Source organism: Odocoileus virginianus, unplaced genomic scaffold, assembly GCF_023699985.2.
Source record: "Odocoileus virginianus isolate 20LAN1187 ecotype Illinois unplaced genomic scaffold, Ovbor_1.2 Unplaced_Scaffold_5, whole genome shotgun sequence".
NCBI classification, from domain to species: Eukaryota; Metazoa; Chordata; class Mammalia; order Artiodactyla; family Cervidae; genus Odocoileus; species Odocoileus virginianus.
In genome coordinates, this window is record NW_027224267.1 from 1,222,966 (window position 1) to 1,244,753 (window position 21,788).

At 58.9% G+C, this 21,788-nt stretch overlaps 1 protein-coding gene across 23 annotated transcripts in view; it reads left to right on the plus strand.

Annotated features, from left to right (window-relative positions):
- The window catches only part of ABLIM2 (actin binding LIM protein family member 2), a 160,021-nt gene that overhangs the window by 99,743 nt on the left and 38,490 nt on the right, over positions 1-21,788 (plus strand). For 10 of the 23 annotated variants that reach the window (XM_070462467.1, XM_020894509.2, XM_070462465.1 and 7 more), the window contains 6 exons: positions 5,035-5,181; positions 7,343-7,375; positions 9,226-9,346; positions 10,984-11,082; positions 16,940-17,041; positions 17,571-17,624. In XM_070462467.1, coding sequence (XP_070318568.1) covers positions 5,035-5,181; positions 7,343-7,375; positions 9,226-9,346; positions 10,984-11,082; positions 16,940-17,041; positions 17,571-17,624 — 556 coding nt within the window. The remainder of the gene's footprint in view (positions 1-5,034; positions 5,182-7,342; positions 7,376-9,225; positions 9,347-10,983; positions 11,083-16,939; positions 17,042-17,570; positions 17,625-21,788) is intronic. The other 13 variants (XM_070462468.1, XM_070462474.1, XM_070462476.1 and 10 more) reach the window with 5 other exon arrangements.

Sequence of the window (21,788 nt, forward strand, 5' to 3'; positions counted from 1 at the left end):
CCGTCCCAGCTGATACAGGCTTCTTGCTTGGCTAATACCCCTGCACCAGTTTTAAACAGATGGCCTAGAGAGGATTCATTGACCCCGCCCCCCCACCAGACTCCTGAGTCTGAAACACCTGCTCTCAGCTGACACAGCTGAGATGCCTTGAGGACTGGGTACCAAGGCCCACATCTACTGCCTTCCCTAGCTCTCAGCATCCCACTTCTCAGATGCAGCTCAGAGAGGGGCAGAAGCTGGTCTGTATCCCAGCCTCTGAGTCAGGGAGCCGCCATCCAAGGACACACGGCTGCTTCCAGCACGTGGACTCGCAGCACCGTGGCCGGCGCCCAGCCTGGACCCCCCCAACCCCCCTGCCGTCCCTCCCAGTCAGGGCTGGTGTCGGCTCCGGTCAGCAGCGTGTCCCTGCGGTTCCTTCACCAAGGAGACAGGAGTCCGGTCAGGCACGCCTTCTCAGGCTCACTCCTGTTGTCTTCCTGCTCCCGCTGGTATCTGCTATCATCCTCCTGTGCGCCTGACTTGGCTTGGTGCTGGGCACGCTCAGGACCTCAGGACCGGGGCCCCAATCCATGCGCCAGGTCAGTGAGCTGTAAAGGATGCTGACCACCCCATCCGGCAGCACCTGCTGTAGTGTGGCTGTCATCAAACGCAGCCTCCCCGCCCTCCTCCTTCCCCCATTCAGGAAGAGATCGCTGCCCCCGTGAGGCCCCCGTGTGCAGGAATGGGGCAGAATTCATCGTGTGCTGTGGCTAACCCCTTCCCCTTGGGCTGTGAGTGCCTGGCGGGCAGGGGTCGTGCCTCATTCATCTTAGCATATATACAGGATAAAACATGGGCACAGTGTGTGTGTTAGTCGCTCAGTCGTGTCCAACTCTTTGTGACCCTGTGGACTGTAGCCCGCCAGGCTCCTCTGTCCATGGGATTCTCCAGGCAAGAATACTGGAGTGGGTTGCCATTCCCTTCTCCAGGGGATCTTCCCAACCCAGGGATTGAACCCAGGTCTCCTGCATTGCAGGCAGATTCTTTACCATCTGAACCACTAGGGAAGCTCAATAAATTGTGGGTTTTTAAAAAGTAATCTTTTCACTGCCTTTTTCTTATTACAAAGGTAACCCACATTTTTTAGGAAAAAATAGTGATTGGTATAGAGACAAAAATGAATACCATTTATAATCCTCCCAGCCAGAGTAGCCCACTGTTAATATATTGAAGTACACCCTTTCGGTCTCTTTTTCTCCATGTGCATGTATTTTCTTTCTTTCTTTTTAACAAAATGAAGTCACATGGGCTATATTGTTTTGTAAGCTTTCTTCACCATGGCAATAAAGCAGTGAGTTGGGATAGTGTATCATTAGATAGTTTTACCGGTAGGATTATATTACAGCTATAACATCATATATGGTCACATCCTAGGGGCTTCCCACATGGCGTTAGTGGTAAAGAATCCATCTGCCAATGCAGGAGACGTAAGAGATGTGGGTTTGATCTCTGGATCAGGAAGATCCCCTGGAGGAGGGCATGGCAACCCAGTCCAGTATTCTTGCCTGGAGAGTCCCATGGACAGAGGAGCCTGGTGGGCTGCAGTCCACGGGGTCGCAGAGAGTTGGACACGACTCAGCACACACACATGCTGGATACAGTGTAGGGAGAAGAAAGCTGAGCGGAAACAGTCGCAGACGCACACACCCCAGTGGCCTTCCGCCAATGGGAGGGCCTAGCCCGTTGTCACAGCGACCCCCCAGGACCTGGGTGCCAGGAAGTGGATCTGTGAGCCCTGCTGGGTGGTGTGGATGTGAGGAGCCAGGAGCCTGGTCCCCTAGCCACCTGGCTGGGGGTTGGGGGGTTGGGGGCCTCTGTCTGAGCTGGCTCATGTTGATGTAGTTGGCATTGTCAGGATTTCTAATTCCTGCCGTCAGAGGCTGACCCAGGGCAAGGTGGGCCTTGCTGACCACGCGTTTGGGGCAGAACAAGCCAGCGGGCAGCTGATTGTTGTGATCATAGCAGGACAGAGGGGGCAGGGTGGGTGGGCACAGCCTCCCCCAGCCCCATGGCAGCATGGCCCTTTAGGTCAGCCCATGTGGATGTTCAGAAATCCAGCAGATGGCGAGGCCCAGGTGGCATTCCCATTTTCAGGGGGAGACCAAGGCCCAGAGAATCCACCTGGCTTTGGCGAATGCATGATCGATTTTAGTTCAGTGCGGCTTGCTTGCCCTGAGGACCGTGTCATGTCCATCGTGGAGTTAGGGGGAGGGCCTCCATCGTTAAGCAGAGTCCTGGACCCACAGCCACTAGCCTTGCGGGGAGAGGACACTGATGCACCAACAAAGATCAGCACCTTTACTCAAAAGAGGAAAACATCCAACCCAGACGGCAGAGAGAAAGCAGGAAAGGCTTCCTGGAGGAGGAGGCCTCTGCTGACTCTGGAAGGACCAGAGGATGAGCCGGGCAAAGAGGTCTGGGGAGGGCATCTTGGAGGGTGGAATCTACATGGGCTGAGCCCTCAGACTCTGGACATGGGGAAATGGTAAGGAGTTGGGTGTGGCTAGTTTCCTGGGCTGGGGGGTGAGGGGCTCTGATGAGCAGATACACAAGGGCTAGACCTCCAGGGGCCTGAGTTCCATTTCCCCAGAACACAGAAAGGAGTAGTTCAAAAGTGCTCATCAGGGGTCATCATCACGACAAATGGCACACTCAGGGTTTGAACTCAGGTCTTCCGAGTGCTGCCCAGGGTTCCGAAGGGACTCGCCAGAGACTGAGACATCAGGTGTTCACTCTCTCAGCCTACGCCATAAACGGCACGTGGTACCCAATGCCTCCTAGGAGCCTAGGAGTTGGGTGGTCAGGGAAGGCTTCCTGGAGGAGGTGGACTAGAGCTGCCAGACCTCGGAGAAAGCGGGAAAGCTGGAGTGTGGGGGCTGAGCCTGGCTCACCGAGGGCACGAAGAGGAGAGACCGTACAGTGAACAGACTGCAGACATCCGGCTCCAAACATCAAGTCTGGAGACCACAGTGAGGGCTGTGTCACCTGTCCGTGGAGGGGGCTGCCGGAGGATGTGAGCTGGAGGGTGAAGGAGGGGCAGCTGGAGCTCGAGAGACGTGGCCCTGGCGGAGAGGAGAGCCGGCTCTGCACGCAGACAACCTGCTTCTGTTCCCCGGCTGTGGGACTCCAGGCTCTGCTGCTTCCCTGTGAAGTGGAGGTCCTGTGTGGGCCCCGCTTCGTGGGCTTGGCCCGCTGCCGTCTGGGGTGGAGCGCAGAGCTCACGGTGCTGATGGAGTTTGTTGGAAGAATTGCTGGCAGGACACCCCTCCCCACTCACCCCCCCTGATACCCGGAGGCAGAGGTCAGATCTGGGCTCGGGCCGTGAGGACCTTGACCAGAGCTGCCTGGGGCTGGGAGGGGGTGCAGAGAGGTGGGCAGGGGCTGTGTTGGCTGGACCGGGGGTCCCCAGGGAGGCTGAGGTCGAGATGAGGGTTCTCGAGAGGTTTGGGGGGTCAAGCTGAGCTAATGGGGGCAGCCCGACTGGCCAGCTCTGCCCACGACTGGCAAGGCCAGGCTGAGACTAACCCTCAGAGGGGACACGGGGGAAAGGAGGTGACCGGAGTGTCTGCTCCAGGAGGGACAGCAGCCTGGGCGTCCACTCCGCTGGGAACCAGGCAGTGCTGGGAGCGGGCTGGGGCCGCACGTCCCTTCTTCGGTGGGGATCGCAAGCTGTAAACGTTCCATCCGCACTTGGGGGGTGTGTCACAGGAACACCGGGGCTGAGACCGGGGTTTGAGCGTGGATCTCAGCCCTACTGTGAGAGCCAAGTCTTGTGGTGCTCAGCTCCCGCGCCTGTCTGGTCACGCGCCCCAAGGCGGCCCCCAGAGCCGGGAGGAGGGGCTGGTGGGCAGTGTGGGGAGGCTGAGCCCAGTTACAGGACAGCGGGCCGCCAGGTGGACCTCACCTGAGCAGATGCGGCGTTTGCAGTGCTCACTCATCACCACGAGTGAGCGCCTCTGTGATGACCTCCTGAGGTCACACGCCAGCTGCCTGTCCCCTGGCTCATGTCAGGCCGTTGGCTGTGTGTAGGGAGTGCTCCAAAGCCCTGGGCGTGTGTACGAGTGGCTGCGTGTGGAGGTGTGTTCACGAGTGCTGGTTTGGGTGGGTGCGAGCGTGTGTGTGAGTGTGTGGGTGCCTCCAGGTTGTGCTGGTGAGTGTGAGTGGGTGGAGTTGTGGGTGTGTCAGGGTCTCCCTCCACAGCTGTAGGCAGGCACATTCCCTGTGTGCACATGTGTGTTATGTGTGCAGGCCTGCATGTGTGTGCTGGGTGTTTGCATCTGTACATACATGTGTGCACACATCAAGCAGGTATTTAAATGCATGTGTGTATGTCCTTTATGGATGTGTGTATTTTGTGTGAGCACATGTGTATTTGTGTTTGGATGCATGCAAGTCTATTATGTGCAGGTGTTTGTGAGTATGCGTCCATGTGTGTGTTTGTATGCATGTGTACATGTTCGCTGGTAGCTCAGCTGGTAAAGAATCCATCTGCAATGCAGGAGACCCCGGTTCGATTCCTGGGTCGGGAAGATCCCCTGGAGAAGGGAAAGGCTACCCACTCCAGTACTCTGGCCTGGAGAATCCCATGGACTGTATAGTCCACGGGGTTGCAAAGAGCTGGACATGACTGAGTGATATGTTTTCTGTGCCTACATGGACATTATGTGTGTATGTGTATATCTGTGTTTGTTTGCATCCAAGTGTGTGTTTGTATGCATGCATGTATGTGTGTATATGTGTGTTTTCTGTGCCCTCACATGAGTATTTGTTTGTGCACATGTGTGTCTGTGTGTATGCAGGCATAGCTGAGTGAGTGTGTATTTAGACTGCAGATGGAGTTCTCACTGTCTGGAGGAGCAGGAGGCTTCCCCACCCCCCTGTCTTTGCCCCTCCGCTCGTTTCACTCAGACTCCCCTCCTCCCACGCCTGCCGGGCAACGCGGCCCCCGGGTATGGGTCTGACCAGCCCTCGTGGCCCCTTCCGTCCCTCTCTCAGGCCAAGCTGGGCGATGAGATCCTGGACTACAGAGACCTGGCCGCTCTCCCTAAGAGCAAGGCCATCTACAACATCGACCGCCCCGACATGATCTCCTACTCGCCCTACATCAGCCACTCGGTGGGGGACCGGCAGAGCTACAGCGAGGTACGGGGCCCGCGCAGCGGGTCGCCTTGGCGGCCTCAGCCTCCCCTGCCCCCTCAGACAACCCGCGCCTCCTCTTCAGAGAGCCCCAGAGTGCTCTGGCCCCAAACCGCCTCACGAGTCTGGACGGGGAGCCCCCTTGGAGTGGGGGACGGGGAGCAGGAAGCTCGAGGGTGATCATGAAAGCGACAGGGGCAGAGCGAGCGCCTCTTCCTTGTCCTCAGCTGGGCTGATGCTCATCCCCGGGGAACGGACCGTGTTCCTTTGTCCAGCCCGCTCCTGGCCCCGCTCCCTGCTCACGTGCTTCCCCGCCCCGTGAGCCCCTCGAGCTGGTCTGACCCCTGCTCTGACTGCAGATGACGCCTCCCTTCTGTCCCTCGGGTGGTGGCCTTCTCGGGGCCTCCCTGCTCACAGCGGCACCTCTCCATTTAACCTGGAACTTGCTGGGTTTGGCTTTTCCTTTTTGAGACTCGGGTGTGACCCTGGGGACGGGGCTGGAGGGGAGGAGTGTTTTGTCAGTTGCTGGCCGTGTCCATGGGCCAGTCACATGTGGTGGCCTGGCCCGGGCGGCCCCCTGGGGGGCAGAGCTCTGCCCTGGCCGTAACTGAGTCCCCCGAGGTGTGGCCGAGGCTCTGGGGTCTCCATGTTCGATGGGGGTCATGCGGGCAAGCTCAGCTTGGCAGGCGCTGCTGCGGGATACAAGGGCGGGGCGGGGTCCCCCGGGGGTACACTCAGCCGGTCACGTCGCAGCGACTGGCCAGGGCCACCCCTGCCGTGGTCACTGCGGTCACAGTCAGCACGCATGCTCAGACCCACTCTCACTCTGCCCTGACACCGGGCTTGGCACTCCCCACCTCCCATGGCCCAGCGCTCTGGGAATGCCTCCCACCCCCGCGCAGGACGAGGATGAAACGAGGAGACTGGGGGGGACGTGCTGGCCCCAGGACCATGGGGCTCACAGGGCAAAGCTGGGGCATGGGCCTGGGTGGCCGACTCTGGTCACTGCTGCCTCCGTGCCGGCTTCTACCATGTCGCAGAGCGAGGTGTTGGGTCACGTCCCTTCTCCGTCTCTGGGGACCTCGAGGGCTCGCATCTCTGCAGGCCCCACCATGCCCCAGCCGGGGGCCTGCTCGGAAGGGGGCTCTGAGGGGCCCTTTCTGTGAGTTGATGATGAAGGGGGGCCTGGGAAGCCCCAGAACGGGGATTGGGGCATTGAGCTGGGCAGACATGGCCTAGGGCTGGACAGCTTCGCCCGCTACTCTAGACCTGCAGCCTTATAGCGGCTCATCCCAGGGCGGAAAGCTCATAGGGGGAAGAGGAGTGGGCCGGAAGCACAGAGCTCTGCCAGCCTCTCTGAGCCTCAGTGTCCCCGTCTGTGAAATGGGCAGATTGGGGTACAAGTTCCCCCTTCCCACTCTAAGGGCGGGGATGGTATAAGAGCGAGCCCCCAGCCGCTCGGGGCTCCTCCTCAGAAACTCTCCACAGCATCTTCCTACCTGTTCAGGTGTGGGGGAGACAGGTGAGCTTTCCTGCCTGGAAGCTCAGTTTCCAGAGCCCCTGCTACTTGCTGCTTCCCTGAGCCCGTATACAGGTGGTGGATGACCCAAATGCAGACCCATATACACATGGTGGATGACCCAAATACAGACCCATATACACATGGGGGACGGTGCACTTGTTCTAACAGGAGATGCCCGGCTGGTGACCACTCCCCGGGGCCCCAGTGGCCCCCAGCCCCTCACTGTGGTCCTCACCCCAAGCCCTGAGGCTCCGAATCATCCTTCCTTTCTCCGGGCCCCTTTATCTTTTCTGAAGAAGACCTGTGGGCTCACGGGGTGGTGACTCCTGATGCCCTAAACCAACAGTCCTCCTACTGTAACTGTCTTCGCGGGAGGGTGGCGGGGCGGAGCAGGACAGCCAGGAGGAGGCAGGTCCACGCTGATCCGCACAGAGCTCCGTCCTGGGGGCCTCTTTCTCCGGGGGGCATTGACTGAATGTCTCCAAAGAGAAGGCTTTGGAACCCGTGTGGGGTCTCATGGGGAGGAGTCCCTTCCCGTGGGGAGGAGGGTCCCTGGGGTGGAGGTACCTGGGCCGGGGTCTGGGCCCCTCCCCGTGTGACCCCCTGCTGCCGGGCCTAATGGGGTCCCCTGTGTTGTGTTCACAGTCCCCCCAGCTGCTCTCGCCAACGCCGCCCGAGGTAACTGCCCCCCAGCCCGCCCATCTGCTCATCGCTCAGCTGCCTAGATTATAAAGATAACCGACCAAGGCTTCCCCAGGAGGGCTCTCCAGGCCCTTGGCCGTGGCCTCTGGCCCTGGCGTCAGGCCGTGACCCTCTGAGGCTGGGGTGCCCTCCTCGGCCCTGGTTATTTTTATAATGGTGTCTCATCCGCATGCTTCCCCATGCGTCTGCCAGCCCTGCAATGCGGACATCTGGGACACAGGCGTCCTGCGGTCTGGTCCACGGCTTCCTTTAGAGGGAAAAACAGTCCAGGGGCTGGGGTAGCTGGGGCCACCTCATCTGCCTCTGAGCAGGATTATGGGAATATACTTGGGGCCTTCAGGGTGAACGTGCTGAAAGCATTTCTGTATCAAATAGCATTTATAGGATGTGAGGGCGATCTGGTTGCGACATCTGTCACCCCATTGATCGCCAGGGTTGATTCGGCTGATCTGGCTGGCTAGGCGGGTGTCCCCTTCCTCCCTCACCGCTCCATGTGCGTCCCTCCCGAAGCTGCGCGCTCGGTCGAAGAGGACGACCATCCCCGATAGAGGAGGACTGGTCTTCGGTCAAGGGTATACGAGTAGCTGCACTCCCCTGCTAGAACCTCCAAAAACAAGCTCTCAAATAGCGTTTATAATTAGCAACCCACCCTGTGTGTCTGTTTCTCAAAATGAATCCTTGACATAGATGGCTGCCAATCAGACTCCATAGGTATGAGATCCTGGGCTCAGGAAGATGACAAATGCCTGTGGGTGGGCAGCTGGCACCAAGGGGCCATGCCCATGTGTGGTTGTGAGCCCCAGGGACAGGACAGATGAGGAGACGAGACACCTGTAAAATAGAAGCTGGTCAGTGGGGCTGTGCAGAGAATGCCCGGGGATGGAGACGAGATGGCTGGACTGTGGCAGCCCCAGAGGAGACAGTGTCCATCACTGGGGGGTAGTGGGCCAGGCCAGGAGGTCAGTGTTATGCACGGCGGGGAGCAGGGAGGGGGGCGCCTGACAAGTGCGCTCCCAGCTTGAGGGCGGGCTGAGCAGAGCGTGGAGGTGGGCACGCAGGCAAGATTTAGGGACAGTGGCTCGGGCGGGTTTGGCTGAAGAGGAGCCCTGGGCGGTGGGCGGTGAGCTGCGAAGGGCACGGGAGCCGTGAGTGCCAGACCCAGACCCTCCCAGCGCTCATCCCCATGCCAGCCTGGCGGGCAGAGCAGCGGGCTCCACCCACGGCAGGAGGCTGGGCCGCGTCGTGACTCCGGCCAGGGTGCCGAGCTGCAGCGGGCCGGCGGTCTGCTCTGCCCCCCTGCCTGCGGTGCCACGCCATCTCACACCACCCGCTCTGACCACTCGAGAGGGTGGCCCGTCCCGCTTGAGTGGAGTCTGTGTTGTCGGTGACTCAGCTGAGCTTCTGGGCCCTGGGGTTTGGGGGCTTCTCACCTCCCACACCTGCGGAGCCCCTGTTGAGGCCGGTTACAGAATCTCTGTGGGTCTCAAAGTGTCTCCAAGGACCCTTGGGGGCCAAGGATTGGGCCAGAGGGGGACTGAGGGGAGTGGGGGAGCCAGGTGCCTTGGAGCCCAGCCCCAAGGCGGTGCTGTGGGAGGGGTGGATACCATCCCGCCCTCCAAGTGCCAAAGGATGCTCAGGCCGAAGGGAGTGTCAGCACCAAGGCCAGCTCCCTGCCTGGCTCTTCAGAAGTGTCCTGGCAGTTGCGGGGACTCCATCCTGGGGCCACGTCGAGTCAGCCTCTGGGGTCAGGCGCGTGGAGGGCAGAAGGGTGGGACGGGGTGGGTGGTGGTCCCGGCTCAGCGTTCACCGGGCTGTCTTCCTCCCAGGGGGAGCAGGACGACCGCTCCTACAAGCAATGCCGGACCTCCAGCCCCAGCTCCACCGGGTCGGTCAGCCTCGGCCGATACACCCCGACCTCGCGGTCACCCCAGCACTATAGCCGTCCAGGTACTTGCCCCCACCCCTCACAGCTTCTCTTACCCCCGGAGCCTGTGCTTCTTGTTGCTTTTCCTCTGAGGCTTCTGTCTCTTACCCTGCGCAGCTGGAGAAAGGACGAACGGGGAGATGGAGAGCTGTGCTGTTAGTGACAGAAGCAAAAGGCCCTCTGCGGTCTGGGTGGGGAGGTGAAGTGCAGAGGCGGCGGGTTAGCCCGTCGGTTAGAGGGGCCATCCTGGGAAACACCCGAGGCAGTGCTGAGCACGTAGAACCTAGCTCACGTGTTGGTGTCGGGAAGGTAAAACCACAGCCAGCACAGGAGTCACCAAGTTCTGAGCTCACGGAGTCCTAGGGAGGTCTGCGCTACGAACGCAAAATCAACGGGCAGAAACTGGCCTCAGCATACATGTTGACGCTTCCCTGTATCTGGGTCAGTGGCCCCAAAGACAGCCGTGGGGAGAAGCCTGAGGAGGGTCCTCTCTCCCCCACCCCGGCCTCGCCCCTGCCTGGCACCCAGCTGTGTGTCGCTTCCCCTTCCCGTTTAAAGCTCCGAGCTGCCTCACTGTGGCACAGCCACACGGACTCCACGCAGAGGCTGCTTTCCTGAGAGGCTTCTCCAAGCATCTCCTCCCCGGCCAGCTGCTGCATGGCTCCTTTCTCACCTCCCTGAACTCAGCGCTCGAGTTTTGCGGTCCTTGTGGAAAAGTCAAAGCTCCACTCATTGGCAAAGTTATTTTCATTACCTCCCTGCCATGTGCCTGGTACATCTTGCTCAATAGAAGTTTGGAAAGTCCATGAGTGAGTGAGTGAGTGATGAGTGACTGACTCAGTGAATGAATGAGTAAGTGAATGCGTGAAAGAGTGGGTGAATGAATGAATGAGTGTGTAAATGGATGAATATATGAATGAGTGAGTGAATGAATGAGTGGGTGAGTGAATGAATGAGTGAGAGAACGAATGATGAGTGACTGACTCAGTGAATGAATGAATGAGTAGGTGAATGAATGAAAGAGTGGGTGAATGAATGAATAGATGAGTGAGTAAATGAATAAGTGAGTGAGTGAATAAATGAGTGGGTGAATGAATGAATACATGAGTGAGTGGGTGAGTGAATGAGTGAGGGAATGAGAGAGGGAGTGAGTGACCAGGCAGGCGGGTAGGTCAGGGAGAAGGGCCGTCAGCCTCTCTGAGGACCTCTCTGTGGACCCCTGACCGCTGTATTTGGGTCACCTGGGCTGGCCAGCTGGTGCTTGGCTGGATGGCCACCCCAGGGTCAAGGCCTGACCCTCTCCTGGGTGAGGCCTGGTGCCTATCCGGTGACCGACCCCTCCCCGGTCTGGCTAACTGCCCTCCGCCCGGGTCCCAGATCCCAAGAAAACCCCTTCCTGGAGCAGTGGGCAGGACCCGGGGGCCCGCCGCTCCCACCCAGCAGGCCTGCGGCGGGCCTGGGCACCCTGACCCCAGCGGGCAGGCCTTCCACCCTCCGAGCCCGGAGCAGAGGCGCCCCGAGCATGCTGGGCAGCCCACCCCCTCGAGGGGCCTCAGAAAGGTGTGTGTTCTTGGGTCGAGACGGCAGAGCGGGGCCTGGGGCTCTTCTGCGGCCATGTGGCCGGGCGGGCTGACTCTGACTTGCTCTCTGTCGCCTGCAGCTGGTACTGCGAGCGTCGGTACCAGTAGCTGCCTGTCCCTGTCCCAACACCCAAGCCCTTCTTCCGTGTTCAGACATCATTACATCCCGTACTTCCGAGGTAAGGTGCGCGAGGCTGCGGGCTGTGCCCCGGCCGCCCGCAGAGCGTCCGTGTCTCGCTGTCCTGTGTCCGCTGCCGCATGGCTTCCCCGAGCCCCCGTCTCACGCCCGTGCTCCCCGCTGTGTCTTGTGTGTCTAGCTCTGTTGGTGTGTCCGTGTTCCCAGGAGGCAGGTTGTCATTCAGAATCACGAGTGGCAAGGCAGGGGGAGGGTTCTAGGACCTACCCAGCGCCCACCTTGGGCTGGCTCCGGAGCCTCTACCTAAGTCATCCTGTGTTATTTCCCCCTCGGCTCGGCGGGCGTGGGGGACTGCTCACCACAGTTATCGGAAAATGTCTGTGGCTTCAGTTCATGGTGGCCGGGCACCGCCCGTGGCTGCAGCTCCTCCCAGGGCGCAGACCTGCCCGTCTGCCCCACCCCTGCCTGGGCACATGTATGTGAATCAGTCCAGGAAAAGGGCCAGTTCCTGTGTTATGGACTGAATCGTGCCCTCGGATTCATTTGCTGACGTCCTAAGCCCCCGTGAGCCTACGTTTGGAGAAAGCGTCTTTAGGAGGTTATTAGGGTTGCGTGAAGTCATAAAGGTGGGGCCCTAATCCGATAGGGTGGGTGGCCTTTTTGGAGGAGGAACAGACAGTCTCTCTGCATGTGCTCAGAGGAAAGGCCATGTGAGGCCAGAGCAGTGTCTTCTGCCGATGAGAGAGGCTGCACCTGAGACCCAGCCCTGCCAGACCTTGATCTGGGACTCCCGGCCTCCGTTCCTGGGAGAAACGAATGTCTGCTATGCAAGCCAGGCAACCGAGGTGCTTTGTTACGCAGCCCTAGCTGACTGATACACCCTGGAAAGACTCCCAGAGCACAAGGGGAGCAGCGGTGGTCTGTTGGTTCCCCCGGAGTGAGTTAGGGTCCCCGTTCCTCATGGCTGCTGAGTGCAGAATGTTTCAGGAGAACTTTCTGACCCCAAGAGACCTGGAGAGGCCAACCCAGTGGGATTAATGCATCACTGATGGTCACCCATCCCGGCTCCTTGGAACTTGGACGGTTCTCACGTGCATCATCATCACCCATCTGAGTGACCCCGTTAGTCTAATGGAGAAGAGAGCCCCCTGGTCAGTGGGGTGCCATCTGCTCCTCTCTGTTGGCCTGGCCCTGCAGCTCATGGACTTTTTTTCGACATCCTGGCTTTTCTGAGAAGGAGCAAAGCCCCCAGATCTTGTGAGCAGGAGAGCAGCGCGGCTCACACGCATCTGTGTAGACAAGGGTGTCCTGTGATGGGTGTGGCCTCACCCAGAGGCAGACAGAAGACTCAGTGCAAGTCAGAGGGAGCTTGACATTTAGACACGTCCCCTCAGGTCACCCAAGCAGGCGCCCATTCTTGTTTCGAAGGTCAGAAGGCTGAGCACACGGCTTTCCTCCCGCCCAATGTGGCCCTGCTTTGGGGTCCCTGGCAGAGGTGCAGCCCAGAGGCGAGGCCGGGCAAACTGCCCCACCCTGGGAGCTGGGCTGACTGCCCAGGAAACGGCTTTGTCCACATCCGTCCAGGCGGCCCCGGTGACTGCCCTTCCACTCCCCACCCAAACGTGGCTCAGAGACTGTGCCACAGCCCCTCGAAGGGTGCCCCTGAGGTCAGGGGGGGGGGGCACGGTGCCCTGCAGTCTGTTCCAGGAGGGCTGACTCCACGGTGGGCCACCCTGCTTCCCTTCTGCCTGCTCTTTCCCCAGTTCTCTTTGTCCAGGAATCAGGCAGAGCCCCCACCCTCCTCTCTCATGGAGGATGTGGGGGGTGCTTGGCACCCCCAGGTCTGCTCGCTGCCGACTTCCAGGGCCACCCATGACCTCAGGAGCCCCAGCTCCCTTCCCAGACTCTCCCCTGGGGAGATGGAGGCGCAGGGACAGCTAGCTGGGCTGGACCCAAGGGCGGGCCCTCGCTCACCAGGTGCGTCCACCTGCAGGCTGTGGAACCACTCCCTCTCCCCAAGGCCCGTGGGCTCTGGTGCATTGCAGCCTGTGGCGCTCTGTGGCCAGCCGTGCCAAGGGCCACCTGCCTTCCTCTCAGCTGGTCATGGGGCCTGGTGTCCACCCGCACGCCAGGAAAGCCTTCTCTCATCGCTCCTCCCAGCAGCTCAGCTTTCTTGGCTGCCCTGCTGGAGATTTTCCCTCCAGATGATGCTACGGGTGGAGGACTCACCCAGGAGGGACCAGCACTTGCCCTGACCTGGCCACATGCCCCTCTGTCCCCACCTCACCCCTCCATTCCCAGACACACCTTCCCACCATGTCCTGGCTCCTCGGGCCACCCTCCTGCCAAGACCTGTGTGCAGCATAGGTGCCCGTGGCAGTCATTTACACTTTAGTATGAATTTCAGTCCCTGGTGTGTCTCCCGGGACAGTGTGAGGTTTAAGCCTGACCTCTCTCCTGTTACGGAGCAGGCCACAGGGACCAGCCGGTGAGTGCAGGAGAGGTGATGCTGGCAGAACCATGCTGCTGGGCAGTAGGGGGAGGTGACCCGTGAGCCCCCCACCTCAGTGTGAGGGGGAGAGGGGGGCTGCAGAGGTGGAGCCTCTGGTCGGAGCCCCCTTGACCACCTGATGGCTGTGCCTGTCAGCACCTCCTCATCTCACCCGCTTCTGGAGCCGTCTGCCTCGTGGCTGTGATCAGCCCAGGTGGCCTGAGGCAGCAGGCTGGGCAGGTGGAACCCGCCTGCATCGTGGTGTCCCATGGGAGCCCCACAGGGCCTGGGGGCTGGCCTCACCTCTGGTCCCCTTGAGAAGATCATGGAGCCAAGTGGGGGTGCTCCTGAGGGCTGAGTATGGACTGCTGAGCAGCGGAATGAAGGGCATTGCTGCTGGATCGGAAAGCAAAGTGCAAATGTCCACGCGTCCACACCCATGTAAAGGCATGACCGAATAATAAACCAGTGGGGAGAAGAGACTGACTCCCGGCAGAAGAGACCCCAGTGATTCACGGGGACCCTCTCCCCTCCCCGCCATCAGGTGGAGGCTGTGTCTGGCAGCTTCCCCTAAAGAGCGCAGAGTTGGGGGAAGAGGAGCCAGACGTGGAGAATCCTGGGCCAGCACGACCTCGGCCGTGGGGTCAAGGTCAATCGCAGCGCCAGATCACGTGGGTGGCAGCGGGGGAGGGCCCCTCCCCTCTGGGCTCTTTCCCTCAAACCTGTGACCCCATCCCATCACGAGAAGACACCCGGCAAATCCTCCCTGAGCGGCAGTCTGCCAGACGCCCGCGCGGCGCTTCTCAAAACCGCCAGGGTCGCGAGGTGCCCGAGAGTGAGAAGCGGTCACAGCCCCGGGGGGCCTGGGGGACGTGAGGACCGTGTCGCCTGGCACCCTGGATGGGTCCCGGGGTACCCAAGGGACGCAAGGGGAAAACTGCTGAAATCCGAGTGCAAGCACAGCTTGGGTGTTGCCGAGGTGGCGACACGCCGGCTGCATGTAAGGTGGAACCACGTGGGGATCACAGCGAACCTCCGTGTCGCCCGGAACCGCTCCACAGCAAAGCAGTGACTCCAGCAGGCAGGGGAGACGGCTGTTCACGGGCCGGGGCTTCCCGGGCTCCGCGATGGCCCCTTCCCGAGGTCCTCACGGCTCCCTGAGGGTGCTGAGGACTGTCCATAGCAGAGGTCAGAAGCGACCTGCATCCTGACCCACCTCCAGGAGAAGCCATGCATCTGGGCACGAGGGACTATCTGCCTTTTCAGTGTCGCCGCACGGTTGGGCTTGCCTCTGGATTCTCCCATCTCTGGTGACGTTGGTGGTGGGGGTTTTGGCCACCGGGACCCATGGGGACGGAAGTGCCCAGGGCTCGGTCTCGCCAAGACCCCGGGCCCTGCAGAAGGTGGCCGTGGGGAAAGTGGTCTTGGAGGCCCCATGTGGGGTCGATGCGAGTGTGCATGTTACCGTGGATTAGCGACACAGTGACTGGCAGGCGGACGTGTGTCCAGAGAAGGGAATGGCCAGCTGGGCTGTGTCCTCTGGGAAGGGTTTGCACCTGAGCCTTGACCCATGCAGAGTCTGGACAGGTGGGGAGGTTTGGAAAGGGGGTCCCCCGAGGTAGGAGTGGGGGTGGTGAGCAGAGACGGATTGGATGAGGTCCTAGTCTTAGAGACTGGTGACCAGTGAAGATGGCAGGTGTGAGGTGGGTGTGACCTGCCCCCTGACCCCGATGAAAGCCATAGTCCTCCTCAGACACACATGCGCGCGCACACACACACATGCACACACACACACATGCACATATACATATGCACGCGTGCGCACACGTGCACACACGCAGGAGTCTTGCTTGTGAAGTCGGATGCCGCCCGGTGGCTCTGAAGACTGGGGAGGACAGGGTCCCATGATGTGCTGGAGTCTGCCCCACCTGGGGGGAAGCAGAGAGAAACGGGCCACAACGCCCCAGGTCAGGCCGTCCTCAGCTGCTCCTGATCCGAGCAGATGAGTGTGAAGCCCCGGCTTCCACGTGTCCTGTGCCCTGGGGGTGATGAGTCACGGCCAGCAGGGCGGGTCTGCGGTTTCCTTCACGCGCCCCATGGGCGTGGTCTACCCACGGGGAAGTGCAGCCCAGCCTGAGGCTCCAGAAGGCTCTGAGCTGTGCTGGAGGGCGGTGCTAAGGGAAAAGAGGGCTTCACGCCCCCTGCCTGGGTGGGGGACAGTCCTCTACCCGACATTCCGTCCGCGCTGACAGGTGAAACTGGTGCCCTGGCGGGAAGCTGCTGGAAGCTGCAGTCAGTCTGGGGAGCTGGCTGTGGTCTGCTGCACTCACCCTGCCCCTTGGACCACCGAGGACCCCCACACACCACCCCCTGGCAAGAGCACCCCCCAGGCCCATCTACCGCCCCACCCCCGTTAGCCCACTTCCAGGTCAGCCCGCCCCGCCTCATCACGTGTCACCCTGGGGTCCTGCGACTCCCAGTCCAGGGTATTTTCAAGTCAAGGTGTCCCTTTCCTTTCACCAAGCTGTCAAGGAACGTGTCCTGAGCTGAGGGGCGGGGAGTGAGTGGTGCGTCTGTGTGTCTTGCTGAAACGAGCCGTCCACCTCTTGTGCCACGTTCAGTGCCCATGCCACCCTGTGTACCACCCCATCCCTTCAGCAGGTGTGGGGCGGGGAGGGTAGGGTCACCGGGTGACCACGGCTGTCTAAAATCTGTGACTTGATAATCCAACCTGGTCCGCAAAAACGGAACTGACAGGTCCAGATGCGGTAAAAGTCAGAGCCAAAATCAGAGGGCTCTTTCCGTTTGGTTTGGCAAAAAAAAAAAACTGCTTTAGTTGGGAACACGGCAGCTGATGAATGCCAGTTGCCTCTTTTCCTCCCGTAGCTGATAAAATTGTCCTCAGTGGTTTTTAAAAGACAGATGTTGATGAATTCTGGCACTTCAGTCCCCTGTTGTGAATGGATGATTTGTGAATCCTCCAAGAAATCAGCGTCTTTTTACACAAGGATACGTAGGAAGAGCTGGGGGCATTGAGTCTTGGTGAATCTGTGATTTTCTAGATTCGGGCAGCAGCCTGGCCGTGACGCCCCCTCCCAAAAAAGGGGGGCACTGTCGATGGCCCGGCCAGCTGTCCCGGGAACTTGGAAGCAGGCTGGGCCCTCCCCTGGGCGCTCCTGCTCCCCCACCCTGGGGCCACAGAAGGCGGTCCCTTGAGGTTGGATTAACGAGTCGTGGGGCCCCATCTGGAGGTGTCGGTGGCGGGGGGTCACACTCCCTCCCCTGGGCAGAGGGTGCAGAGGCCCCATGAGGCAGGGGAGATGGGGCTCCCGAAGCTCTCACGCTTGAAATGCTCTCCTCTGCTTCCCCCTCCCGCCTCTGTCTGCCGTCTTCGCTCTTCCGTCTGGAGGCAGTGAAAGTGGCCGGAGCACTCCCAGCCTCTCTGTGCTCTCAGACAGCAAGCCTCCCCCCTCCACCTACCAGCAGGCTCCTCGCCATTTCCACGTCCCAGGTAGGCGCCCAGGCCGCACGGCCACTCACCAGGCAGACGGCCGTCCCTGAGCTGTCGGGGCGGGCGTCTGCCGTTACCTCTTGGGAGTCGCATGTTCCCCCAGCTTCTTCATCCCCCACCAACCCCCCCGCCCAATTCTGAGATGCTTTAAAAATTCTCAGATGGGTGGTGTTCACATCCCCAAACCAGCACATGTTTGAATCTCTCCCGAAGCCCCACAAACACTGGGGAGGCGTGGCTGCCCTTCCGGGAGTGGACTGGAGACAGGCCGGCCAGGTCCTGGTTGTCTCTGGACACCCGCTCCAGCCATTCTATCCCTCTGCCCCCTTCACAACGGTGGGTGGCATCTGGGCTGAGTGCAGCTGATGTGTGTGGGGCCTGGGTGCCCGTCACTGGGCTCCCCGATCCTTGCTGGGGACCCTGGGTGACGGACTGCTTGCTGACAGATGGCGGGAGAATGGAAACCATCACAGAGTGCTTGCTCACCCTGCTGTTTCTCTCCTTTTTTTTTTTCTTTCTCCTTTCCCAGACACTGGCGTCAAAGATAACATCTATAGGAAACCCCCCATCTACAAGCAGCATGGTACATACAGTCGGATTTCTCTGCTGCTGTGTTTGCCCTGCATGCCTGTCAGTGCCTTTGCTTCTGAATGCTTACACTTGCTCTGCTTTGATAGATGATGGGGAGGGTAACCGCGGGGGGCTGCAGCCTGAACATTAGGTACGTGGTGTTTGCTGGCGGGATCCCGGGAGGCCCCTTCGTAAATTACAGCGGAGAGTGTGTCCAAGTAAGCGCCTCTGTGTGTGTGTGAACCCAGGGCTGACTCGTGGGCCAGGCTGCAGATGAGGGCTTGTAACGGCAAGCTGGTCCCCGTGTGTGGCTTCGGGGGTACTGCTTTGAGGGGAGCAGCCAGGCTGCCTTTAGCCCAGATGGTGAGGGACGGAGGTGCTTGGACCCCAGGGTGACCCAGCCTGGTCTTTGGAAAACAGCACAAACCAGAATCAGTCCTTTAGCCCTCCGTGAGAATGTATGAGTCCTGTGTTTTGAGAATCTCTGATGGTAGAATTAACGACTTGGCCTTTGGCTAAAGGGATTTCAAACCTCAGCAAATAGGGGCCGGCGATGTCTGCCGGCGAGGGTGTCTCTCACCGCTCCCCACCCCTGCCCCTGCCTCCGGTTTCCGTCCCAGACGTGGCCAGCCATCTCCACTCCACTGAGCCTGCAGGGGTCACGTGTTCAGGGGACAGGAGGCTCCAGGTCTCCCCTCTGTTTCGTCAGAGAATTTCTGGTGATTCGGGATGTGTTGCTTCACCATCTTGAGCCTCTGCTTCCTCATCTGCAGAACAGGGATCAGCCTCCATCCTGCCTTTTGGACAGGCTGGTTGGAAGGACCCGGGTGGGGTAATGAACGTGAAATCACATTCTAAACTCTCGAGGGCTGTGCAGGTGATGCGGGATTGTTATTAAATCCCTTGAGAGACGGGAAGGGGAGCTCCCATACTTAAAGTTCTTGCTCAGAGGCATCCCCAAGACGGCCACGACCCCTGTTGACAACTGGAAGGATGCTGTGGGGTGAAAGCCGTCCAAGTGTGTATTCTGGACTTCCCAGGCGATCCAGTGGTTAAGACTCCACACTTCTAATACAGGGGGGCGTGAGTTCAATTCCTGGTCAGGAAACTAAGATACTACATGACACGCAGCGTGGCCAAAGATAGTGTGGTTTTTTTGTGGCTTACTGGGCTTCCCAGGTGGCACGATTGGTAAAGAATCCATCTGCCAGTGCAGGAGACACAAGAGATGCAGGTTCGATCCCTGGGTCGGGAAGATCCCCTGGAGGAGGAAATGGCAACCCACTGCAATATTCTTGCCTGGGAAATCCTCATGGACAGAGGAGCCTGGTGGGCTACAGTCCGTGGGGTCACAGAGAGTCAGACACGGCTGAGCACGCACTGGCTGGCTGGCTGGCTGGCTGTGGCTTACTGACAAGCCATGGTCTGTCTGTTTTATAAATTCTCTCCTTGACAGCAACAGGCCCTGTGCTTTATTGTATTTCTCCCTCTTCCCAAGAAAAGAAAAGACTACTGGGAACTCCTGGGCCTCCAGGAGGTGATGCCTTTCACTCTTCCCCTTGATCGGAGAAGCAGGGAACCCAGGTCTTCCCGAGGGATCAGAGAGGGCGGGGCTCGTGGACCCCAGGACCCTCAGAGGTTGTCCAGACCAGCCTCCCATGTCACCCGTGGGGAAACTGAGGCACAGGAAGGCAGGAACAGGCAGAGAGTGATGTTATTCCCTCGGGGCGCCCATGCTCCAGCCTTGAGGCTGTCCTCGTCTGCGGGGAGAGCTGACTGACTTGGCCTTTGATCAGCCGGTAACACGTCACTTACACATACAGGGTCAGAGGATCATAGGAGGGGCTAGGCGGTAAATCAGGTTATGAAATTGCTCCCTAGCGTCTGATGGAGCCTGATGATCCTAGACTGAGAACTTCTCACACTGAGTCCCTTAACTGAATCATGCCACGGAGATTCAGTTTACCTTTTTTTTTTTTTTTTTTTTGGCTGCACCGTGCAGCTTGCAGGTCTAAATTCCCCAACCAGAGATTGAACCCACGGCTCCTGCAGAAGCACAAGGTCATAATCACTGGACCGCCAGGGAAATCCCAGTTTGTTCTTACCAGGGGTGATCTTCATATATTTTTTTAAATCTGGATATTTACACCTTTTCTATCGAAAGGCAAGTGAATTCCTGTTTGAACCCTGAGTAATGACCCAAGCTGTTTCAACGTTCTGGAACGTGGGCTTGTTGATCACTTTATGAAATGAGCCTTACAGAGTGCGTGCTCTCTGCCGAGTGCTCAGCCTCGCGGTGGGGTGGACAGGAGCACAGGCAGCCTCTGCTTGACTATGAAGGGGCCGTGAGAGGGGCAGGAGCTCTCAGGGGCCGCGAGTCCTCGCATCCAGCTTTCCTCGGACAATCCTCAGGGTTCGAGGGATAGGTGTGATGGGGTGCATTTGAGATGCTTTGATTTTATAAGATTTCCCCCTCTAGCTGGACCATATCCACCGGAAGTGCCTCGGGGGCGGGGGCATGCCTGTGTGTAGCATGCATATGTGTGTGAGCATGCGAGTGTGTGCATGTGTGTGTTTTCAAGTCCATGTGCAGCCCCTACTCCCCACCTCAGCAGCAAACTGACCGTCCACTCATCTCTCTAGGGAGAGAGGAGCCCAGCTCAGGCTGGAGAAGCCGTCAGTTTAATCTCCCGACTTGCCCGAAATAAACTCCGGGTGGTGACGTTGAGTTCCTGGACCATTTAATTAGTTTGCTAAGTCACTACTCCCAGGAGTAGGGTTCGAACCCACACAGACACATGTCCGTTGGATCTTAAGTCCAATGTCTTAATCACTCGACCATCCCAGTGGTAAGAATACTGGAGTGAGTTGCCACGTCCTCCTCCAGGGGATCTTCCTGATCCAGGGATCGAACCCGCGTCTCCTACATCTCCTGCATTGGCAGGCGAGCTCTTTACCACTAGGGCTCTGTAGGAAGCCGAATGGCAGCCCACTCCAGTGTTTCTTGCCTGGGAAATCCCATGAATAGAGGAGCCTGGTGGGCTACAGGTCATGGGGTCACAGAGTCAGACTCGACTTAGCAACTAAACCACTAAGTCACTTCAGTCGTGTCCAGCTCTTTGTGAGCCCATGGACTGATTTTGCCAGGCTCCTCTGTCCATGGGGATTCTCCAGGCAATACTGGAGTGGGTTGGCATGCCCTCCTCTCAATTAGTTTAAGATGATGTATTCAGTGAGCTTTAAAAATTTATGCTTTTTAATTAATGTATTTACTATTTAACTTTCTATTGCCGAGTCATCAAAAGTTGTGTTTAATTTAGCAACAGTCTTTCCTGGTGCCTTCATCCCACTTGTGTGTTTGGGGAAATGAGCCTACAGCATGAGGATGGCCAGGCCTGGGGACTCGGCGAGGGGCGGGCAGGGGGCACTGACGCTGAGGATGGGGGTCAGGGTTAGGATTAGCGGTTGCATAGCTGACACAAATGCAGCATGTGTGCTGGGGTTCCACCTCAACATAGCCCGGTTAGTGGCTCCTCAGTCGCTCAGCCATGTCCGACTCTTTGCAACCCCATGGACTGCAGCATGCCAGGCCTCCCTGTCCATCACCAACTCCCGGAGTCCACCCAAACTCATGTCCATCGAGTCAGTGATGTCATCCAACCATCTCATCTCTCTCGCCCCTTTCTCCTCCTGCCTTCAATCTTTCCCAGCATCGGCGTCTTTTCCAAGAGTCAGCTCTTTGCATCAGGTGGCCAATGTACTGGAGCTTCAGCATCAACGTCAGTCCTTCTAATGAATATTCAGAACTGATTTCCTTTAGGATGGACAGATTTGATCTCCTTGCAGTCCAAGACAAGGAAGCTAAGGTCAGGGCCATGAAGTGGCCATCGTGACCAGTTGATGGGCAAGTCACCCCCAGGTCTGCCTGACCCCTGAACCCGCTGCTCTCAGTGGACATCATTAGGGACCAACAGGATTTTCTTGGACTACATTAGTTCCATCTCTTGTCGTTCAGTTGCTCAGTTGTGTCTGACTCTTTCGACCGCATGGACTGCAACACACCAGGCTTCCCTGTCCTTCATCATGTCTCTGCTTGGTTACAATTTAATGCCATGTTTTTTAAAAAGGAATGAGAAAAAGAAGAAAGCAAGCAAAGGAAGAGAGTGGAAAATAAGGA